Genomic DNA, 23,144 nt, shown 5'->3' on the forward strand with positions numbered 1-23,144 from the left:
TTCTATCCTGTCGTCCTCTTTTCTAGGAGACAAATCATCCTAGAAACTTAGTTCTCAGTTCTTGAAAGTTTTCAGTTCTTGCCTAAGTTAATTTTAGGGCATCTTTCCCCTTTCTAGCTACGGGATTCTATCAGTGAAATGTATTTTCCTTTCCCCCTCCATTGCACGTGGATGAAAATCTGTCCCATCTTTGAAAGCTCTTCAAAGAAACTCCTAGCTGTCAGTCCTCATTCCCAAAACAAATGAACCTTCCTCATGGCGGTGAAAAGAGTTTAAAACTCTGTAAAATATTTGAAGATATTTATTCTGAGCCAAGTATAAGCAGCCATGGCCCATTATACAGCCCTCTGGAGATCCTAAGAACATGTGCCCAAGGTATTCGGGGTGCGGCTTGGTTTTATTCATTTTAGAGAGGCATGAAACATCAATCAAATACATTCAAGAAATACGTTGGTTTGGTCCAGCAAGGTGGGACAACCCAAAGTGTGCGGGGAGGGGAGGTTCCAGGCTGTGGGTAAATTTAAACATTTTCTAGTTGCCACTTAAGGTTGAGTTTGCCTAAAGGCCTAGCATGGATAGAAAGAAAATGCTCAGGTTAAGATAAAAGATAGTGGGGACCAAGGTTCTTTTGAAGTCCTCAGTGGCTGCCCTTAGAGACAACAGAGGATAAATGTTTCCTTTTCAGATCTTTGAAAGGTGGTAGACTCTTAATCTCTTTAGGATTAGGAGGGCCTGGAAGAAAAAGATCTCGCTATGTTAATAGAGATTCTTTACAGATGTAAAGTTTTCCCCCACAAAGAACAGCTTTCCTGGGCCATTTCAAAATACGGCAAAGAAACATGTTTTGGGGTAAAATATTTTGACTTTCCTCTTTGTCATATAACGTTAGGCCAGAGTCACGTTGCAAAATAAGTCACGATATATAGAGTTAAATGAAACCAATCTGATGAGAAATTATGGTTTGTAGGGCATGACTCTCCATACCCCTTGGGAATTTGGGCAAGATTTAAAAAAAAAAAAAATCAGGGGTCAGTCCGCACTCATTCGAGGAAACTGACTTACAGAAGTTAAGCCTCAGCCTGGGACTCGCGCCAGAGCGTCAAGTCCTACCTTCCACGGGAAACAGTCTCCAATTCCTTCCTATACTTTTCTAGGCGCAGGACCCAGCTCCCCGCCCCTCCACACCGCTCCACTCCCTCATTCCAGGCGCATCCCAGCGGGTGATGTTCCTGTCAGAGACACGTGTTTCGGCGCAACGCCTTCCGAAGCTGCCGAGAGTCTTTCTCCCACTTAACTCCGTAAAGGACTCGAAAGCCGACCCCGAATCACAGCTGCAGCTCCCGGCGCGCCGAGAGCCGGGCCTCGGGTGGGGACGGAGCTGAAGCCGGGTCAAAACTCACCCGACTCGCCTGCGCTGGGAGGCGTCTGGAGAGCGTCCTGGGGCTGTCCAAGAGCGAACCGTCGGCGGCTGCCATGGCCTGCGTGGGGTACGCTTGGTGCAGCGGCCAGCCCGGCGTGCAGACGGCTGGGGCCAGGACCCCACGTGGGACGCGCGAGGACCCCGCGCGGCTGCCCCGCCGAGTCCTGCGCTGCAGCCTCTTCCGGGTCCGGAACGGCTCCAATTGTACCGACCCACCCCGAGGGGAGACAGAGACGGCGGCACCGGGCGGATAGCGGCGAGCCGGGGGCCCCGGTCCCCGCCGGTGGTAACCCCGCTCTGCGTACCTCGCGGCCCGGCAAAATTACATTCGGCCAAGAGTTCACGCTAGGGAAGTTCTCTGAATGTCTCTGAGAAACGAGGCCCGGCGCCATCTCACCGAAGAATTCCCCCTTTGCCGCCGCATGCATTTCCTTGGCACTCAGGAACCAAAGCCTAACTCGTTGTGTGGATTGAGGCTCGAGCTCAATCCCTGGGCAAGGGAGAGGGGATGCTCGGGGCTCCCGGCTCGCGGCCGTTTTCTGGACAGGCAGCTCCTCGGACACCTGGCAGGGCCGCGTTGCCTGGCAACGGTGGGGTCCTTCTTGGCTCGGCGGCGCTCCGGGCCTGAGGGTAGAAAACGGCCGCGGAGGGCGCTGGGGGTGGGGGTGGTGGCGCTGGTGCGGGAGGTGGCCGCGTGACGGCTACGCGGGCTTGGAGCGCCTGGGCGTCCGATCTCTGCACCTGAGGGAAGATGGACACGGCGGAGCAGACCCTAGTGGGGCCCGCGGATGATGGGCCTGCGCCGCCCGAAGAGGAGGAGGGAGAGGGGGGCGGCGAGGCGGGCGGCGAGGCGGGCGGGAAGGAGCCGGCAGCGGACGCGGCCCCGGGGCCCAGCGCTGCATTCCGCCTCATGGTGACTCGGCGGGAGCCGGCCGTGAAGCTGCAGTATGCGGTGAGCGGTCTGGAACCGCTGGCTTGGTCCGAGGACCACCGCGTGTCAGTGTCCACGGCCCGCAGCATCGCGGTGCTGGAGCTCATCTGCGACGTGCACAACCCGGGCCAGGACCTGGTTATCCACCGCACCTCGGTGCCTGCCCCTCTCAATAGCTGTCTCCTCAAAGTAAGTCCTCCCCCGCCAGCCCCTGTCGCCGCCGCGTCATCTGTCCCAGGGGAATCCCGTTCCGCATTCGGTCCGGGGATTTCCATTTTCGCATCCAGCGCTGGGGATTAAGCTAGGGTTGCCACAGCTTTAAAGAAGAAAAAAGGAAAGCTCTGCAGCTGCCTGCACCGTTTCCCCAGGTCACCCGCCGCCCCAAACACAGGTACACACCCAGGGGGCTTCCCGGAGTTGGGTCCCGCCAGCCTCCTCCGCCCGCACACGGAGTGGGTTACTCCGTGGTGCTTTCTGAGGCTCCACCTCCCGTAGACCCAACGCGGGACCTGCCTCGGTCGTCGCTCCTATTGTCTGGGGCCGACTTTCTGAGGTTCTTGCCTGGCTTTGTTTACTGTGTGTGCCCTCCTCTCGCGCCTCTTTTGCTTCCGAGAAGAAAAACTGGTCCTATTCATTGTCTTAACTGTTTCCGTGACTTTATTATGAATGGTCCTCGTCTCTCACCTTGGGCAAACGGGTAAATACTGGATCTCGGGGTTTGTACTCTAGTCTTTCTTTCCTAGCTAAACATCTTTGCGATGTGGAATGAAAATAAAGACTCGAAACAACTGCGTTTCTTAAACTTCAAGCGCAAGGTCAAGTAGTAAGCCATAGCGTTCCTTATAGTTCCTTTTAGCGTTCGTTTAGTTGCTTAGAGGTGTAAAAACTTCTCCATATATCGTTGATAGAGGTGTACGCTTATATGTAATCTGTCAACGTGTACATGCAGTCATTAGATATTTGACTACTACTTTGCTTGGTGCTGCCCCATGTTCTGGAAATAAAGCAGTGTACAAAACAGAGCCGCTGCCCTCATGAAGTTTACATTCGTTGGCACGTCAAAAACAAATGATAAGGTACTGTCGGGTAGTGATAAGCACTGAAAAGATTTGTGTCCATATACAGAGAACACGTTTATGTGTTTGTAACTCTTATTCAGGACAGCCATTTAAAATATGAGTCATTAGCTATAGGTAGGGTGCAGATAACCCTTATCACTTTTTAGCATACTTAATTCAAGTTTAAAACAGGTTGATGTTGTCAGAGTGTTAGCTTGTTTGACTAAACTTCGTCTAAGATCTTTTTGAAGGAGATAAGACCACATTTGTTCAAGTGTAAACATATCAGATAGATGCAACTCTATGAAATTGAGAAACATACAAGGAGGTAGGCAGAAGAAAGGTGATGCAAAAGGTATATCTTCTGCTGAAAAGGAACTTAACTGTTTCCAAGGATGTTCATACGCACATCAACTCGGAAAGTATGTGTGTCAGCATGGTAGAGATCGAATACTTTAGCAGAGAGAATGTAAAGAAAGGAGGGAATGGTGAGGGGAGGAACTTTTATGGGGCAGGTCATCTGGTGGTGAATCTGGAGCAGTCCTAAAGAGGTTGTGTTTGGCTTGTAAGAGGAAGGGAGGAAAGGGCATTCATCCCATGTGCATACGTAAAGTCATGAACATAATTTACTACTGTATTGTTTGTGTAATAACAGATCAGTACATGAACTCAAGTAGCTCTTCTAGAGAGTCAGAAAGTAACATGAGGCCGGTTTATGAACTTGGAAGGCCGGTATGAGGGAGTTGACTTCAATCTAGGAAGCCCTTAAGATGCTGTTACGGTTTTCATTAGCATATAGTGACCTGTTACAGTTCAGGAACATGAATCTGGCTGAAAAGAGGCACGAAGATGATTGACTGGATCAGTGTAAAATAGAAGTTAAGAGATTGGGCTTTGGCACAAGATAGCCCTATTTATAAAAGGGAGATAATGAAACCTTGTTTAGGCTTTTTAGAAGATTAAATATACACAATCACTGGGCACAGTTCTTGGCACACTGTAAATGCTCAAGGTGAAAATATTATGCAGTATACAGGCATGAAGGAGTAGGAGTCTGAATTAATGTTGTGGTTGTGGACAGGAAGATATCCCTAGTATTCTGATAAAATTTTGACTGTCATTTTTCCTCACTTGACATTTACCACAACATCTAGTAACAGGAAATCCTTATATAGCCCTCTTATAGTTGACAAATGACTTCCAGGAAATTAATTAGTGACATTTTCCCCTTCTGTACTATGGTGTTTTTTTTTTTTTTTATGTGTACATCACATAAACCATCAGTCATTTAGCCGTCTTATTAGACTTTGATTGCCAAGTGAATGAATGCTGAGTTGTTCCTGCAGTTCTACAAGAGTCCTCTGTGGAATAAAACTCTGGTATGATGGTAGGAACGTAAAGAAATCTGTATCAGCACTTTGATGACTCTATCCATTGACAGTCTGTGGATTTCAATCTTTTCGGTGCTGTGCAGCATGCATTCCTGCTGACCTAAATGGTGGACAGTCTGCGGTGCAGATCAGTTTTAATGCAGCATTGCTAGAAAGCTAGGTACTAAACACCTTTGAAGCCTTTGCTCTATGATTCTGTTATTTAGATTATGAATTTGCAGGAAAATCTGCAGCTATATAATAGTTCAGACATTAACAGCAGTTTTATAAGATTGTATGATTGTAAAGGTGAACAGTGTAAACTGAAAAGCAATGAAATAGTGATTTCAGAATATCAAAATTGTTTTTCCCATTGGACTGTTAATTTAGTAGTTTGTGATGATGAACCATACAACCATCATTTGTGTATGATTCCAAATTCTGATAATATTTATGTACCGAATTGTATTGTGCATCAATTGTTAGGAGCCTTAGAAAGTATTAACTTTATCTGTTACAGTAATAACTGTTGCCTGTCTTTGGATTCTATTACCTGTCCTCAAGAATCTTACTGTCTAGGGCCTGGCGCGGTGGCTCACACCTGTAATCCCAGCACTTTGGGAGACCGAGGCAGGTGGATCACCCAAGTTCCGGAGTTCGAGACCAACCTGGCCAACATGGAGAAACCCCGTCTCTATTAAATGTACAAAATTAGCTGGGGGTGGTGGTACATGCCTGTAACCCCAGCTACTCAGGAGGTGAAGGCAGGAGAATTGCTTGATTCTCTGGGAGGCGGAGATTGCGGTGAGCCGAGATCGTGCCATTGCATTCCAGCCTGGGCAACAAGAGTGAAACTTCGGCTCAAAAATAAAAGAGGCTTACTAAAAGATTCAAGTGAATTTTTGTCAGGTGCATACAAAGTGCCTAGCGGTTAGTATTAAAAAGTAATGGTGAAAACTGCAATTACTTTTGCACCAACCTAATAGTATTAGTGGTCAACTGGAAACTGGATGGTTTACAATTAAATGATTGGCTGTGGGCAGGCCCCTGGGAGCTGGACTGTAAGTATACTCCTTGGGCATCTGAATATTTGATTTGCTAACAGTTTTGTGATAGGGAGAGTTGGAAGGAGGTGCAGTAGTCTAATTGAAACTAATATGTCAGAAATTGCTGCACAAAACCCTAAGGCTTTTTCCTACCTGTCAAGATCTGTGCTGCTGTCCATCCTGTCAGGAATTCTTCCTGCAATGAGTAGGACCATGGGTTGATCGAGCTTCCTTTATTTCATCCTGTGCCGCTGCTTTGGGTTACCAATCCTGTGAGTTTACTTCTACAGTAGCTTTTATTGGTAGCAAATTTAACCTATTCTAAGGAGTATTGCTTAGGTCACAGTACTAAAGGATTTGATGAACGGTTTTATTATATCTATTCTCCATTTGATAGACAACTTTATGTCTATCTTGCGTTTTTGCATACTTTTATTAGCATTAAAAATCTTATTAAGACTGAGTGTTGTGGCTCACACCTGTAGTCCCAGCACTTTGGAAGGCCAAGGCAGGAGGATCACTTGAGCCCAGGAGTTAAAGACCAGCATGGGCAACAGAGGGAGACCCCATCACTACAAAAAACTTAAAAATTAGACAGACTTGGTGGTGTGGACCTGTGGTCCCAACTACTCAGGAGGTTGAGGTGATGAAAGGGTCGCTTGACCCCAGGAGGTGGAGGCCGCAGTGAGCTGTAGTCACACCAACTGCACTCCAGCCTGAGTGACAGAGACACTCTCAAAAAAATTTTTTTAACTTCATCCTCAGAGTTTATTAATAATTATCATAGCTAACTTTATTCAGCACTTATGCTTTAATATATTGACTTACTTAACCTTCCTAACTTTATGGGATGTATATTAATCTCATTTATAAATGAGGAAATTAAGGTCAGAAGGTTTAAGCAATTTGCTCACAGTCACAGAGCTGGTATGTAGTAGAGCCAACATTTGAACCCAGGGAGTCTGGCATCATAGCACAGATTTTCAGTTATTATGCTGTGCTTCATTATGTTATCTTACAAATTTTATCTACTTTTAGAAAGCACTGGGCTCTGATTAGCATTACTTCATTTCCAAGCCAGCCACCTACACCTCGTTTAATTGGAGTTTTCAGTCTGATTCTCCAGCAAGTTTCGTAGTGTATCCAAGAGACTACCTTAAAATGCCTTCCTACAATCAAGATACACTGCCTAAAACGTCATTAAAGGGTAATAACTGCCCCCACCAAAGGCTCTGTTGTTTAAAAAGGAAAAAAAGTTTGGCTTCCTGTGGCTCAGTAGGTCTCTATAGTAGTTCCCTGGCCAAAGCGTTTAGTGTCCTCGTGTCACTTTTCAAGGGAGAAGGACGTGTAATATATGGTATTTCCAAAGCTTGTTTGGCCGTAGAACTATTTTTCAAGGGACAGTTTAAGGGAGTAGTGTACTGTGAAATACACCGTAGGAAAAGTTCTCTAATTTATGTTGTGGAGAATTTTCTGTTAACATTTCATTTTATTTGCTTATTATGTCATCTAGCAATTTTAGAAGACAGAATAAGAATAGATTATTCCAGTTATCCTTTGCTAGTTTCTAATCATCACTCCTGTCTGCACAGACTATTCATTTGTTAATACAATGAGGAATTTTATTTCTGTTAGGCTTAATGGTCTCTAGTTTTTGTTATTTATTTACTATTTGGGTGGTTTATTTATTTATTTATGGATAGAGTCTGACTTCATCACCCAGACTGGAGTGCAGTGGCCTAATCTCAGCTCACTGCAACCTCTGCCTCCCGGGTTCAAGCAATTCTCCTGCCTCAGCCTCCCGAGTAGCTGGAGTTACAGGTGCCTGCCACCATGCCTGACTGATTTTTGTATTTTTAGTAGAGATGGGACCTCACTATGTTGCCCAGGCTGGTCTCAAACTCCTGGTCTCCAGTCATCCACCCACCTCTACCTGCCAAACAGCTGGGATTACAGGTGTGAGCCGCCGCACCCAGCCTTGAGGGATAGTTTTAAATTATTTGTTGCCCTCTGATTTTCTAACATAGCCCCAGTTGTCCATACTTCATCTAGGATGTAGTCAGTGGTTCTGATTTAACATCTTCCAAATGCTTTTGTGTCATAGAGGGTAATTCCTCTAGGCTTGAAAACTTAAACTCAGTTAAAGTGACTTTTATTATATCTGTGTATGTCTTAGGCCTGGAATTTCCTTTTATTCGCGTTCTACTCTTTCCAGTTTAAAGATCAGCTTCTTTGAAAAAGGAGATTGACATTAAAGAAGAATTGTAGGATTATTTTTCTGTTGTTCATTTCTCTAAAGACAGTGGATCAAGTCCTTTCTTCTTCCTGCTTCTGACGTAACAAAACATCTTTTGGCTAGTCTCTTGCTGTTTTTTTTTTTTTTTTTTTTTTGGCTTTAGCCTTCCTTTTTGTGATGCTGAACCACTTTCTCTTGGTCATTTATCTCTTCCTCCGTCTTCAGTGTCCCTTTAAAATCTTTTTAAAGAGCTCACAGCTGGGCACGGTGGCTCACACCTGTAATCCCAACACTTTGGGAGGCCAAGGCAGGTGGATCACTTGAGGTAATTAGCTGGGTGTGGTGGTGCATGCTTGTAATTCCAGCTACTTGGGAAGCTGAGGCAGGAGAATCACTTGAACGCTGGAGGTAGGTGTTGCGGTGAGCCGAGATCATGCCACTGCACCCCAGCCTGGATGACAAAGCCAGGCTCCATCTTGAAAAAAAAAGAACTCACTGTCATACAGCTAGGCACTGTCTGATACATGTTACAAACTTGGAGGAGGAAGAGATGAATGAAAGCTTGAATGACCTCAAAAGGCTTTAAAGAGAGAATTCGATCTGGTAGGAGAGATGGGATTTACATAGGAGGAAGAACCAGGCAAGGGAGCCGGGGAAAGCTGAGATGGGAATGGCAACTAGAATAGTCTGATTAGAGTGAACATTATTCTATAGAAACAGTAAACAAAGCAGCTGGAGTTGGCTCTCACCATTATTTGTGAATGAAATTTCAGATAAAGGACCTAAAGCTGTCATTTGTATTGCAAAGATACTGTAAAAATCTAAATATTACATTGTATCAAAGATATAAATATTTTCATAAATTTGTAACACCTTTTTTGTTTTGTGACTAGCTCATCTACATGCTCTGTTGAATCTTAAGAATCAAGTATATTTCTCTTGCATATATTAATTCTAAGAAGAATATGGGAGTCAGGCTATGAATAATGATATTTATTTTGACTTTATTTTAAAAAATATCGTCTCCTTGAGTAAGTACTCATCTGATAGTTTTTAATATCTCTTATTTTCAGGTTGGCTCAAAAACAGAAGTTGCTGAGTGCAAGGAGAAATTCGCCGCCTCCAAGGACCCCACGGTCAGTCAGACTTTCATGTTGGATAGGGTGTTCAACCCTGAGGGGAAGGCTTTACCACCAATGAGAGGCTTCAAGTACACCAGCTGGTCTCCCATGGGTTGTGATGCTAATGGCAGGTGCCTCTTGGCAGCACTGACCATGGACAATCGCCTGACCATCCAGGCGAATCTCAACAGACTGCAGTGGGTCCAGCTGGTTGACCTGACTGAGATCTACGGAGAACGTCTTTATGAGACCAGTTACAGGCTCTCTAAAAGTGAGGCCCCAGAAGGAAATCTCGGGGATTTTGCTGAGTTTCAGAGGAGACACAGCATGCAGACCCCAGTCAGAATGGAGTGGTCAGGCATCTGTACCACTCAGCAGGTCAAGCATAACAACGAATGCCGGGACGTCGGCAGTGTGCTCCTGGCCGTCCTCTTTGAAAACGGTAACATCGCCGTGTGGCAGTTTCAGCTGCCATTTGTCGGAAAAGAATCCATCTCTTCATGCAACACGATTGAGTCAGGAATCACCTCTCCCAGTGTATTGTTTTGGTGGGAATATGAGCACAATAATCGAAAAATGAGTGGCCTTATTGTGGGGAGTGCTTTCGGACCTGTAAAAATTCTTCCTGTCAATCTCAAAGCAGTCAAAGGCTATTTCACTTTAAGGCAGCCTGTTATCTTGTGGAAAGAAATGGACCAGTTGCCTGTGCACAGCATCAAATGTGTGCCACTTTATCACCCTTACCAGAAGTGTAGTTGCAGCCTAGTAGTAGCTGCAAGAGGCTCCTACGTATTTTGGTGTCTTCTTCTGATCTCCAAAGCAGGGCTGAATGTTCACAATTCCCACGTGACAGGCCTCCACTCACTGCCTATTGTCTCCATGACTGCAGACAAACAGAATGGAACGGTCTATACTTGCTCGAGTGACGGAAAAGTGAGGCAGCTGATTCCCATTTTCACAGATGTTGCGTTAAAGTTTGAACACCAGTTGATTAAACTCTCAGATGTGTTTGGCTCAGTGAGGACTCATGGGATAGCAGTGAGCCCCTGTGGTGCGTACCTGGCCATCATTACCACCGAGGGCATGGTCAACGGCCTCCACCCTGTTAACAAAAACTACCAGGTCCAGTTTGTTACTCTCAAAACCTTTGAAGAGGCAGCTGCTCAGCTCCTGGAATCTTCTGTTCAAAACCTTTTTAAGCAGGTAGATTTAATAGACCTCGTACGCTGGAAGATTTTAAAAGATAAACATATCCCTCAATTTTTACAAGAAGCTTTGGAAAAAAAGATTGAAAGCAGTGGAGTCACCTACTTTTGGCGTTTTAAGCTTTTCCTCCTGAGGATTTTATATCAGTCAATGCAGAAAACCCCTTCAGAAGCCTTATGGAAACCCACCCAGGAGGACTCAAAAATCTTACTAGTAGATTCACCTGGAATGGGCAATCCTGAGGATGAACAGCAGGAAGAAGGCACTTCTTCCAAACAGGTGGTGAAGCAAGGCCTGCAGGAGAGGAGTAAGGAAGGAGATGGAGAGGAGCCCGCGGATGACTCTCTCGCCCAGACTGGAGATGCCGGAGGCCGTGAGCCAATGGAAGAGAAACTCCTGGAAATCCAAGGGAAAATTGAAGCCGTGGAGATGCACTTGACCAGGGAACACATGAAGCGAGTCTTAGGAGAGGTGTATCTGCACACCTGGATCACGGAAAACACTAGCATCCCCACCCGAGGACTCTGTAACTTTTTAATGTCTGATGAAGAGTATGATGACAGAACAGCACGGGTAGGTGTTTATTAACAAAACTCTGGAATTGAGGAAAGTCTGCTTTCTTCATGAGAAAGACAGGACCTAAATTGAGTTCCTGAAGCTCAACTTTTGCTTTGAAACTTTTTTAGGTAATTGATTTACATGATGAGGTGCAAGGGCATAAATAGGAAATGTGGATTAATGCAGAGGATGCATTCATAGCATACAAAGAATATTTTGATTCTTCACACTGGGCTTGACAGATATGCCAAATTTGCAGGATGAGCTTTCCAGATTGGATTAGCTCAAAGTGGCTGCATTTAGCTTGAGTAGTAAGTGATGGGCGATCATGGCAGTAGAAATATAGTGCCCATGCTCCTGCCCTTCCTCTTTTACAAAAGTTTTATAGGGAAGGGGTGTAATGATGTGTTTTCCATTTGATAGGACTTAAGGATATCTTCACATTTAGTCAAGAAAGGCATATAAAGTAAATGTATTATTACTCATGTCTCATTTTTACAAAAACCGGACACAATCTTTATTTTGGTAGCAGAACAGTCTTAAACAGTGTTAATCCAAAATGTATTCTAAAGACTTTAAATTGCTTAACGGAACACTAGGGTTCCCAGTGCAATTATCCTTCTAAGGGTTCTGAGAATTCCTACAGAAAAGAAACTGATACCTTTGTGTAGGTCAGCGTTACTCAGACTTCCCGATCAGAGCATCTTTCTTGCACTAACAGCTGCTAAAATCCTGAAGAATTTGTGTTCCAAGAAATATACTGTATTCTGAAATATTCAAAACCACAAATATCTGTGCTCCCTTTTACTTCAAAGATTGATACTTATTGACTAAAGTCTTATTTAAAATATTAATCAAAGGCAGTATCTTTGTTTTTAATGTCAAGCCATTCGCAATCCTTTTTGCATTTTCTTGTCGGAAAGAATATGTATGTTTGTGTACACACGTTCACTTTTGAAATGATTGCTCATAGAATGTTTGCAGTGATCTTGAGTATTAAGATGCACTGTTGATGTAACTGCATTTTCTTCTTTAAAAGTTAACTTTTGGGGCCAGGCACATTAGCTCACGCTTGTAATCCCAGCACTTTGGGAGGTTGAGGTGGGTGGATCACCTGAGGTGAGGAGTTTGAGACCAGCCTGGCCAACATAGTGAAACCCTGTCTCTACTAAAAATGCAAAAATTAGTCAGGTGTGGTGGTGGGCACCTGTAATCCCAGCTACTCAGGAGGCTGAGGCAGGAGAATCGTTTGAACTCGGGAGGCGAAGGTTGCAGTGACCCGAAATTGCGCATTGCATTCCAGCCTGGGTGACAAGAGCAAAACTCTGTCTCAAAAAAAAAAAAAAAGTTTTAAACGTTGTTTCATTGTGTTCCAAATTGTCTCGAAGAGTATTCTGGTTATCACAGTGCTATGGGACCTAGTTAGGTTTATTATGAGTCAGTGAAAAATTAGCAAAAACATTTTAGAAAATATTAGAGGTTGGGTTTGTAATGATTTAGAATAATTGTCCAGATACTGCGTGAGCCTGGGAAGCTCCATTTAGCATGGTGATGTGGTTTCAACAGAGCCAGTTTAAAAACCAGAAGATTGCACCCCTTCCCATCTATAGCAACTGAGTTTTATTGAAGACCATGCATTTCATGTCTTAAAAATCCAACTATATGTATAAAATCAAGACTTTTTAAACGTAGGATATTGATTTCTTAGTAGTTACAAATTATTTTGGCGATTATCAGCTTAGTATGCTGGTATGGTTAAACCATCCCTTTTTAATCTTTTTTCATGATCACTCCCCCCGGAGCATTTTTAGATGCTTTTTCCGAATTGCCTCTGCCCATGAAGTTTTAATACCACATATATATATATATATATATATATATATATATATCTGTTTATGTTATATCTGTGTTCTTCATACAGAAAAAGAGTATAAAAAAGAACTTTTTGCCTCCAAGAACTAATATTTCCTGCCTTGGAAGGACTGTCACTGCCATTGAGAATGTGTGAGTTAGAATAACACATTTGAGCTTGCCAAGATCAAGGCTACTGAGAACAAATAGCAGTCCTTCCTTATGTAAAATTTATGTACATCTGGGCCAGGCGCAGTGGTCACACCTGTAACCCCAGCACTTTGGGAGGCCAGGGTGTGAGGATCACTTGAGCCAGGAGTTTGAGGCCAGCCTGAGCAACATAGTGAGACCCTGTCACTACAAAAAATTTAAAAAAAAAATGTCTATATGTATATCCTGGTGTGGTGGCACAGGCCTGTAGTCCTGGTTACTTGGGAGGCTGAGTGGGGAACCATGTTCACACCACTGCACTCTAGCCGGGGCAATACTGAGACCTGTCTAAAAAAAAAATTGAGGTGTGTTTATATGGGAGGAATTCTGAGTAGTTTTTGTCACTGTATCATTATCAGGATGTTTGGCCTGTCTAGAAAAGCAAGGTGAGTGTGGCAGTCCTACCATATGTTAGAATTCTGAGGACGGAAAAAGCAAAAAGGCCAAAAATTAATGGGATGTAAATTAGTAGAGTATATACAGAAGAGGTAAGATAGCTGGCTCACCAGCTTCTGAGCTAGTAAGACACCCTTTGAAACTTAATAATTAATTTTAGTTAATCCAAAATCTTTTGGATTCATCCATAAGAGGTTAAGCAGAAATTGATTCAAAATTGGACGGATACTATCACTAGTAAGAGAAGACAATTCTTGAGGGTTGTGTATCCTGGCCTCCAAATTACATATCCAGTGAAGTTTAAAAAAAAGTTGGGGGGGGGTGGCTAGGTGTGGTGGCTAACACCTGTAATCCCAGCACTTTGAGAGGCTGCCATGGGCGGATCACCTGAGGTCAGGAGTTTGAGACCAGCCTGGCTAACATGGCAAAACCCCACCTCTACTAAAAATATAAAAATTAGCCAGGCATGGTGTAGCAGGCCTGTAATCCCAGCTACTTGGGAGGTTGAGGCATGAGAATCTTTTGAACCTGGGAGTCAGAGGTTGCAGTGAGCTGAGATCATGCTACTACACTCCAGCCTGGGTGACACAGCGAGACTCTGTCCCCCATCTCAAAAAAGAATTAGATTCAAGTGTTTTTCAGGCTTTTATTTTTAAGCAGCATAATCTTTTTTTTTTCTTGAGATGGCGCCTCACTCTGTCACCCAGGCTGAGGTGCAGTGGCACAATCTCGGCTCACTACAACCTCCACTCCTGTGCTCAGGCAGATCCTCCTGCCTCAGCCTGCCAAGTAGCTGGGGTTACAGGTGTGTGTCACCACACCTGGTTAATTTTTGTATTTTTAGTAGAGACAGGGTTTTACATGTTGGGCACTTGCTCTCGAACTTCTGACCTCAAGTGATCTACCTGCCTTGGCCTCTCAAGGTGCAGGGATTACAGGCATGAGCCACTGTGCCCAGCCAAGGATATAATCTCTTTTTTTTTTTTTAAGTCTTACTCCCATCACACAGGCTGGAGTGCAGTGGCACGATTTTGGCTCACTGCAACCTCCGTCTCCCAGGTTCATGTGATTCTCCTGCCTCAGCCTCCCGAGTAGTTGGGATTACAGGTGTGCACCACCATGCCCGGCTAATTTTTGTATTTTTAGTAGAGTCAGGGTTTTTCCGTGTTGACCAGACTGGTCTCAAACTCCTGACCTCAGGTGACCCACCCACCTCAGCCTCCCAAAGTACTAGGATAATAGGCATAAGCCACCACTTCCGGCCAAGGGTGTAATCTTAACAAAGCAGAGAAAAACATAACTCAAGCAAGGACAAGGCCTGGAGCCTGTGCTGTCACCTCTCACTCCCAGCTTCTTGCTCCTACAGTGGGTCTAGCCGTGCCTCTGCAGTGGGGTTGGCAGATCTCAGATTGAAGGCTACTGGACTATGTTGGCCATGGGTCTTTGGGCCATCAGAAGGAAAAATTATTTTTTAATCCTGATGATCTTTTTACTTTGTAAGCCTTTCTTTTAAAATAGACATTTGTACAGCTCTACAAAGAGAGTAGTATTCCACATAATGTTTTGCCTGTAGAGATACGCTTTTTCTTCTTAAAGTCAAAACATTATAAATAATAGCTAAATACTTTGTCTTCTAACAGAACTCTGAAGTCCTTGTTTCAGAAGCAACTAAAACAAGGCAAGTAAGATTTTGGTTTTCAGAACAGTTTTCTCCTTAGTGGTTACGGTTTACATGTTTTCACAGAGTCCCAGGATGAATTTATTTTATTCAGCTAGTTGACACAGGTTGAAACTCTAGTTCCGTTATTTTCACAGTATAATCAGCCTGTATGGAAATACAAATCTCCTGTCTTTTGTAAAATTCTGCTCTTTTTTTTTCTTTTTTTTTTCGTTTTTTTTTTTTTTAATTTTTCCCTTTGTGTTTGTAGGCTTTTTCTTCAGGAAATCCTGCACTTACCCCTAAACTTTGCTGACTACTTTGTCTTACTAGGTGCTGATTGGACATATCTCAAAGAAGATGAACAAACAAACTTTCCCTGAGCACTGTAGTTTGTGTAAAGAGATCTTGCCATTCACAGATCGCAAACAGGCAGTCTGTTCCAATGGCCACATTTGGCTCCGGTAAGCCATTTTAAACGTCCTACTTCTGCTCATTTTTCAGTCTTGTGTAGCTCAAACTACTGTAAAGCATTTATGCCAGTTATCTGTTGCCCTTGCCAATATTTTAGAGAAAAGCTGCTATTATAAAGCGTGATGTGGACTTTTTTCATCAGTATCACTGAAGCAAGTTGGCCCTTAAAGACAGTTTTTTACTGTTGACTATATAGGAGTTTTCTTATTTTGTTTGTTCAATTTCATAATGCAAGATGTCTGCTTCCTCTCCCTAGTCTCACTCCGAGATGTAACCTTGATGTGTCCTCGTGTTACTGGACCGTGGGCTGCGTTTGACACAATTGCTCCCTCCTTGCAGCACCTTCATCACCTGCCTTCCTGGACACAGTGCTCCCTGGTTTTCTTCCTGCCCCGGACTCTTCATTCTCAGTTGTCTTTGGTGATGGCTACCTCAGCTGTCCGTCTTTCCGCCTGTTGTTACTCTCTTAGCACTTTCCCTGGGCGGTTGCTTATCATCTGCACACTGGTGATTTAAACATAGAGCTTTTACCTGGATCTCTCCCCCAAAGTCTAGGCTTATACATCTCACTGCCTCCTCAGTGCCTCTATTTGGATGTTTAATAGGCATTTGAAATTGGAATCCAACCTTTCGTTACTACCTCTGCCTCTCCATCCCTGTCAAAACACCATCATCTCTTGCCCTGGTTATGATACCTGAGGTTACTTTCCATCTGGTCTTCCCACTTCCATCCTTGCCCCTCCAGTCTCTTCTCATTATAGTCGTGATAGCGATCGTGTCAACATTTTGTCACTGGCTACCTGTTTCTCATGAGTAAAACTACAACCCTCTTAGTGACCCACAATACTCTGCACAGCCTGGGGCCCCTTCTTCCCTTTGTCTTCCTGCTGACCTCATCTGCTGTATTTCTCCATCTTGTTCGCTTCACTGCAGGCAGACTGGCTTCATTCCTGAGGTACATGAGGCACCCGCTCATCTCAGGACATCTGCACTGGCCAATTCCTCTACCTAGGATGCTCTTCCAGCAGATGTCCACATGGCTTCCTCCAATGGCCCTTTATCAGCTAGGCCTTCCTGGCCACCATACCTGAAATTGTGGCACCCCACTGACATACCTTCCCTCCCAGTATTTTGCATCCTTCTTCCTTTATTTTCCTCCTCAACAATTATCACTATTTAATATAATATTTTTTTCCTTGTCCTTCCTCTAGAATAGAAAGCTCTATGAGGAGAGGAACTTTTGTGTTGTGTTCACAGCTATTTCTAGAACAGTGCCTAGTACATGGTAGGCACTAAATTTAAATTGTTTTTATTTTTTTTGAGACTGGGTCTTGCTGTGTCACCTAGGCTGGAGTGCAGTGGCGCAGTCTTGGCTCACTGCAACCTTCGCCCCCCAGGTTCAAGCGATTCTCCCACCTCAGCCTCCCTGGTAGCTGGGACTACAGGCATGCACCACCACACCTGGCTAATTTTTTTTTTTTTTTTTTAGGTGGGGTTTTCGTAGGGATGGGGTTTTTTCATGTTGCCCAGGCTGGTCTTGAACTCCTGGGCTCAAGTAATCCACCTGCCTTGGCCTCCCAAAGTGCTGGAACTACAGGCATGAGCCACCATGCCCAGCCACGTTTTTAACAAGATTGTGCTACACATACCATATTAATACCTCACCAGCTCTCTTATCAAAAATGTATGGACTTTCTTTTACATCAGTACAAAGATACCACTCTTAATGACTAGAGGTTTCCATTGTATGGATGTTTCATAATTTACTCCCTTATTGATAATTTGGATTTTTTTCCAATTTGTATTGAATTCCCATACTTTTCTTGAGACGGGGAAATGAGGTGTCACTATGTTGCCCATGGTGGACTCCTGGGCTCCAGTGATCCTCCTGCCTCAGCCTCCTGAGTAGCTAGGACTACCGGCATGTAACACCACGCCTCCTGACTTCTACACTTTTTCTAATTTGACTGTTCAGACTTTTTAAGAGAGAAGAATAGAAAACAAGCTTGTGGTATATTTTAGGTTAGTAATAAAAATATTGAGCAGTATTAATATACGAGGCACAGTCTAAGCGGTCCACATGTATTAAGTTACCGTATGATGATAGTTGTGAAAATAACTTACTGGGATCACTGGTGTGTGCCATTGCACCTGGCTGTTAGTTAACATTGGGTATAACCACTGTCTTTAAGACTCTGACAGTACTTTGGGGAAAACCCTGATGAATATGCAAACATGGGGTATAGGTTTGGCCAGCTTTGGTGCACTACATCCTTGTTCTTGAATTTTGCTCTAAACCGGCAGGAGCTCTCTAATTCTCAGAAGTTTGTATGTTGATACCTTGTGTTGTAGCTTTTTATTAGGGAAACTACAATCATACACGAAAGGAAAGAGAAGAATATAACAAATCCCTGTGTGCCCGTCACTTCAAAAATTATCAACCCATGACCTTTGGTGCAGAAAAATTAATGGTGCCAAAAAAGACAGGACACTAACAAATGTTCACAGGTTCAATTCCATCCAAAGACGATTCATTGAGCCTCTGCCAAGGCCAGGCAAATAAGGATAGGTAGGATGTATTTTCCGAACAACCATGCATGGGGAGCGTCATGATGACTTTTGTTTTTACAGATGAGGAAACTGGGGCCTGGGGAAGTCAAATAATTTGCCCAAGTTACAGTGGTGGTTTGTGGCATAGCTCAGAATCTGACATTCTGGCTCTAGAAGCCACATGTGTAAGCGCTAACATTAATGTCCTCCACATAGGTTCTTTCAGGAAAATTGTTTTCTTTTTTACTGATCAAAGTTAGTGCCGAAATACCTCAGTATGGTTTCTCTCTAGTTGAGAACCAGTGCTTGCTGTTGCTCAGATGTAATCTTTTTTCCTAGATACCCAAGTCTTTACTCAAGGTAAACCTGCTTGGAGTCCCTTCCCCTCCTTTGTATTTTCTACTCCTTAGTTGCTTACCTGAAAGGTTACCTTTTGGGAAACCTTCCCTGCAACCCCGATGTACTCTTTCCCATCTCATCGCATCCCATCTATCCTTATTTGCCTGGTGCTTGTTGATGCTCAAAGAGTAATCCTTGGATGAAACCGAACCTGTGAACATTTGTTAGTGACCTGTCGGGTTTTTCTGCACCATTAATTTTGCCTTTGATATTCTTCAGGGTGTTCCTCAATGTACTGTCAGAGTCTTAAAGACAGTAGTTATACCCAGTCTTAATTAACAGAAAGCTGGGCACAGTGGCACATGCCTGTAATCCCAGCTGCTTGGGAGACTTAGGCAGGAGGATCACTTGAGCCCAGGAGTTCACGGCTAGGCTGGTCAACATAGCAAGCCCCTGTCTCAAAACAACAGCAATAACAAAAAACCTAAAAAGAATAATTTTCAATATAATACATGATCCGTTTTTTAAAAACATATCAGGAATTCAAAGTGCAGTCAGGTATGAACAGACTAAATTCTTTTCTGATGCTCAAATAGGAAAAACGGCTGCAATCTACCTGGATTAGAATCTTTGTGTCTGGGAGGCCGAGGCGGGTGGGTCACGAGGTCAAGAGATCGAGACCATCCTGGTCAACATGGTGAAACCCCGTCTCTACTAAAAATACAAAACATTAGCTGGGCATGGTGGCGCGTGCCTGTAATCCCAGCTACTCAGGAGGCTGAGGCAGGAGGATTGCCTGAACCCAGGAGGCGGAGGTTGCGGTGAACCGAGATCGCGCCATTGCACTCCAGCCTGGGTAACAAGAGTGAAACTCCGTCTCAAAAAAAAAAAAAAAAAGAATCTTTGTGTCTGCTTGCGAAGCAAGGGGTATAGGTTTGGCCAGCTTTGGTGCACAGGGGGATACATTGTTACTGTGAATGTATAAGTATTATGCTTCTACTTGGTTAATGTCTGGTTTTATGATACTTCTCTGTGGTAGTAGAGCAAACCCTCTCCCATGCCAATACAGTCTGTTTTCTTTCAGGTGCTTCTTAACCTACCAGTCCTGCCAGAGTTTGATATATAGAAGGTGTTTGCTCCATGACAGCATTGCCCGGCATCCAGCTCCAGAAGGTGAATGCTTTCGCTTACTTGGGAGGGTGGGTGGCTGGATGGAGCATGCTGGCAGAGGGCCAGCACCCCAGAATAACAGTTCAAGTCACACTTTGCACTTCTTGGTGTTGTGCTGTCGGGGATGGGGGATGGGGAGCAGGCTCCTGTTGCTCTTTACGGTGTTACTGTGAAGCCACAGCTAACTAAAACATGGCCATTGGAATGTCATATTGAAGTGGATATTCATTTAGTGTGTGAGTTAAGTGAGTCTGCAGTTGCTGTTCTGTCACTGCAAGCAAATTATTCATTCCAAAAAATGTCAGAGCTTATTTTAGTAGATGACATAGATAGATTATATTTGAATGTAAACTCTGTAAATGATACTGTATACGCAGACAACACTGTTGAACCAGTAACGGGATATTCACTTGGAGCCATTCTAGTAGCCATGATGGGTTTTTGCCTAGTTGATCTATATTCTCTTTCCTGATAGCTCTGATGTCATCTGTTTCTGAGATAACTACCTGGAAATAAGACTGTAAGGTGGGCAAGGAATTAGTGATTTAATAATGATGCGAATGTCAGATTTTGTCCTGACGTTAATATCACACTCTGACCAAGTGAGACAGCTAGATACAGAATGCACAATTGTGTACGTACTTTTGGGGGAATATTCTGGTTTCAGCTGCAACAGAGCATTCTGTATAAAACTACATCCTTATTCTTGAGTTTTGTTCTAAACCAGCAGGAGCTCTCTAATTCCCAGAAGTTTGCATGTTGATACCTTGTGTTGTGTTGTAGCTTTCTATTGGGGAAACTACAATCATACACAAAAGGAAAGAGAAGAATGTAATAAATCCCCGTGTGCCCGTCACTTAACTTCAAAAATTATCCACCCATGACCTTTTCTGTTTCATGTGTAGTTCCCTCACCCACCTCCCTTCTCTTGATGGATTATTTTGAAATACATTCTTGGGAACTTTTAAATTGTTAACTGCAATTGGTAATTGATATGCTGCCTAGGCAGGAAATCTGGAGAAGATTGAAACTTTAAAAATCACGCCCATCAACTTTGAGTCTAGCCATGTATAGCTTTTAGGAAGAATGAGAAGCTACTGAATCTAAGAAGAGCATTGGAGCAGAGCTTTTCACAGGTGAAAGAGGAGGAGGAGCATTTTTTTTTTAATTCCGATTACTGTTACTTTATGAGAATATTTTAACATTAACAGTGTATGAAGAACACATTCTCAGAATATAGTCCTTTCTTTAAATTGAATAAATTCGGCTTTATGAACACATTATCCTTACTTTCCTGTTTCATCACACTTAACTTTGAGAATCACAAGTTTAGTCCACCTTCATTTGGAATGTTGAAAACCCAAGCCCAAAGCAGTGAAGTGCTTTGTCCAGGGATGCGCAGCTGGTTCATTGCAGTCAGGACCAGAATACCCATCTCTCACCACTACAGCCCAGTGTCCTCCCTTCTGACTGCCTTTTCCAAAGCTCATGGTAGATACCACTTGTCTTCCTTTTGCAGATCCCGACTGGATTAAGAGATTACTGCAAAGCCCCTGCCCTTTCTGTGACTCTCCTGTCTTCTAAATAATCAGTGACGGAAAGATGGAAGGACATAATGAACTCTGCCGTAGGAAACTTCAGCCTGAAGAGAAGGATGTGCCGGAGGAAGCCTGACCCTCATGAGTGGAGAGAAGCCCTTGGTGACTGTGAAGAGCCCCTGAAGCTCATTTCTGAAGGGCACTCTCATCTCCAGGGACTCAAGGATGTCCTTTGAAATGGCTGAACTCAGAGAGTTGGAGTCGTTTTGAGATGAGCATTAGCACCGGCTTTGTGACCAATGAGGAACATTTATTTTTAAATATCTTGACGGACACAACTTGAACACAACGTCCCGTCATTTCTAGGAACAGAATGGTCTCTTCTAGAGAGTTTGGATAAGGACCTTGCTGGGTTGAGTTAGGTTTTAATCTTTGCTTTGGTCTGGAACTGCCTTCTGGCTCCAGAACTTAAATTGCTTGGTCCATGGCATCTGATGTACCAACAGAGATTAAAAGTATATAAAGCAATGCATGGGCAGGTGTTTTGTTCTCGGAAAATAGCTGCCGATATGCATCCCTCCATTCTTGTTTTTCATGCATATGAAAAACATTTTTTTAAAACTCTATATTCTTAGTTGAAGCCAAGACTAAAGTTTACTGTGTCAAATGATCTGGTGACTATTATAATTAATAATTGTGACTTTTTCATTCTCTCCTGTGTCATCAGGTTTCCTGACCCAACTCCTTAACCTGTATAAAGATGTCAAATACTGGAGTTCACCCACATCACAGCCCTGCTTCAGACTTAACTGTGGTAGCCTAGATGAGCTGTTTGTACACAGAGGAAAAAACATACCTTCCTCTTTTAGTAATAATTACAACTTTTAGTATTTTTAATGTTGACATTTCTGGATGTTTCATTTGGTATCCAGGGGTCTATCTAGAGACTTCTAGAGAGGGACAGCTCAGAAGTGAGACCCTTGAGCTCTGGTGCTGTAAGCTGTACAGTTCAGCTGAACAGAGCCTAGGAATTTCTTTCCTCTGCACAGTTCCTTGATATTTAGAATCCAGGTTCTGCCCCCCCCACCCCACCCCCACCCCCAGTGGTCTGTTAAGATGTCCCAGACATCAATTTGATTGATCACGCAATCAAAACCTAAAAGATTCTGGAATTAGTGGTGTTGGATTCTGAGACGTCCGGCGGGGGTTGGTGCTAATCAACAGGACTGCAGTGTACACACCTTGAAATGGTACATTTTTCTGGAAAGTTGGATAGGACATGTAAAATATGAGATTCTTATTTCTTGCAATCTTTTTTGTCTTTAATATAATTCCCTGCTTTTATTTTGTATCCTTAATGAAAGACATTTTGTCCACACTTTAGAAATAACATTGAGGCCAGGCACCTGTAATCCCAGCACTTTGGGAGGCTGAGGCGGACAGGTCACTTGAGGCTGGGAGTTCAAGACCAGGTTGGGCAATGTGCCAAAATACTAAAAATACAAGTTAGCCTGGCATGTTGGTGCATGCTTGTAATCCCAGCTACTCAGGAGCTGAGGCAGGAGAATCACTTGAACCCAGGAGGCAGAAACTGCACTCAGCCGAGATGGTACCACTGCACTACAGCCTGGGCAAGGCTGGAGATTCTGCCTCAAAAAAAAAGAAACGCTGACACGTGGATGACACTGCAACGGCAACCTCCCCTCCAACCCGCCCATTGACAAGTAGTGGAGACAAGGGCCCTTGGAGGCACTTCCAAACAGTCTGCTCTAAAATGTCTTCTGTTTCTATTCAAATTGCTGTTTTGTCTCCTATGTTGAATCATGTATTTGCTATTATCTTCTGCTTATTTTTCTCCTTTTGGTAATTTCAAGAAGAGTGTTTATTCACTATTGATTTTCAGGAAAGAAACCAAGCAGCATTGAAATCATGAGTAAAAATTCAGAACATTGTATGAAGTCATTTGTGTCTGCAGCTGTTTTTTTCTCTTTACAATAAATAAGAGTAAAAATT

The 23,144-nt window shown here is 43.7% G+C and overlaps 2 protein-coding genes across 2 annotated transcripts in view; one reads left to right on the forward strand and one right to left on the reverse strand.

Moving 5' to 3' along the window:
- DDX31 (DEAD-box helicase 31) overlaps positions 1 to 1,965 on the reverse strand; it is a 76,741-nt gene extending 74,776 nt beyond the window's left edge. The window contains 3 exon segments of the mRNA XM_032257689.1: positions 1,401 to 1,565; positions 1,568 to 1,695; positions 1,698 to 1,965. Of these exon segments, the coding sequence (XP_032113580.1) occupies positions 1,401 to 1,565; positions 1,568 to 1,695; positions 1,698 to 1,848 (444 nt within the window). The 5' untranslated portion in view covers positions 1,849 to 1,965.
- Positions 1,900 to 23,144, forward strand: GTF3C4 (general transcription factor IIIC subunit 4). The gene is made up of 5 exons (XM_032257690.1): positions 1,900 to 2,540; positions 9,135 to 10,961; positions 15,394 to 15,524; positions 19,508 to 19,596; positions 21,113 to 23,144. Exons 1-5 carry the CDS (start codon positions 2,172 to 2,174, stop codon positions 21,175 to 21,177), a joined length of 2,481 nt encoding a protein of 826 aa, XP_032113581.1. The 5' UTR covers positions 1,900 to 2,171; the 3' UTR covers positions 21,178 to 23,144.

Source organism: Sapajus apella, unplaced genomic scaffold (genome assembly GCF_009761245.1).
Source record: "Sapajus apella isolate SASKATOON/1434 unplaced genomic scaffold, GSC_monkey_1.0 scaffold97, whole genome shotgun sequence".
Classification (NCBI taxonomy): Eukaryota; Metazoa; Chordata; class Mammalia; order Primates; family Cebidae; genus Sapajus; species Sapajus apella.

Excerpts from the sequence above, each read along its gene's own strand:
- GTF3C4 (XM_032257690.1), top strand. The coding sequence starts at position 2,172 with ATGGACACGGCGGAGCAGACCCTAGTGGGGCCCGCGGATGATGGGCCT. Across the intron at positions 2,541-9,134 it reads TCAATAGCTGTCTCCTCAAA|GTTGGCTCAAAAACAGAAGT; the intron begins GTAAGTCCTCCC and ends TCTTATTTTCAG. Across the intron at positions 10,962-15,393 it reads ATGATGACAGAACAGCACGG|GTGCTGATTGGACATATCTC; the intron begins GTAGGTGTTTAT and ends TTGTCTTACTAG.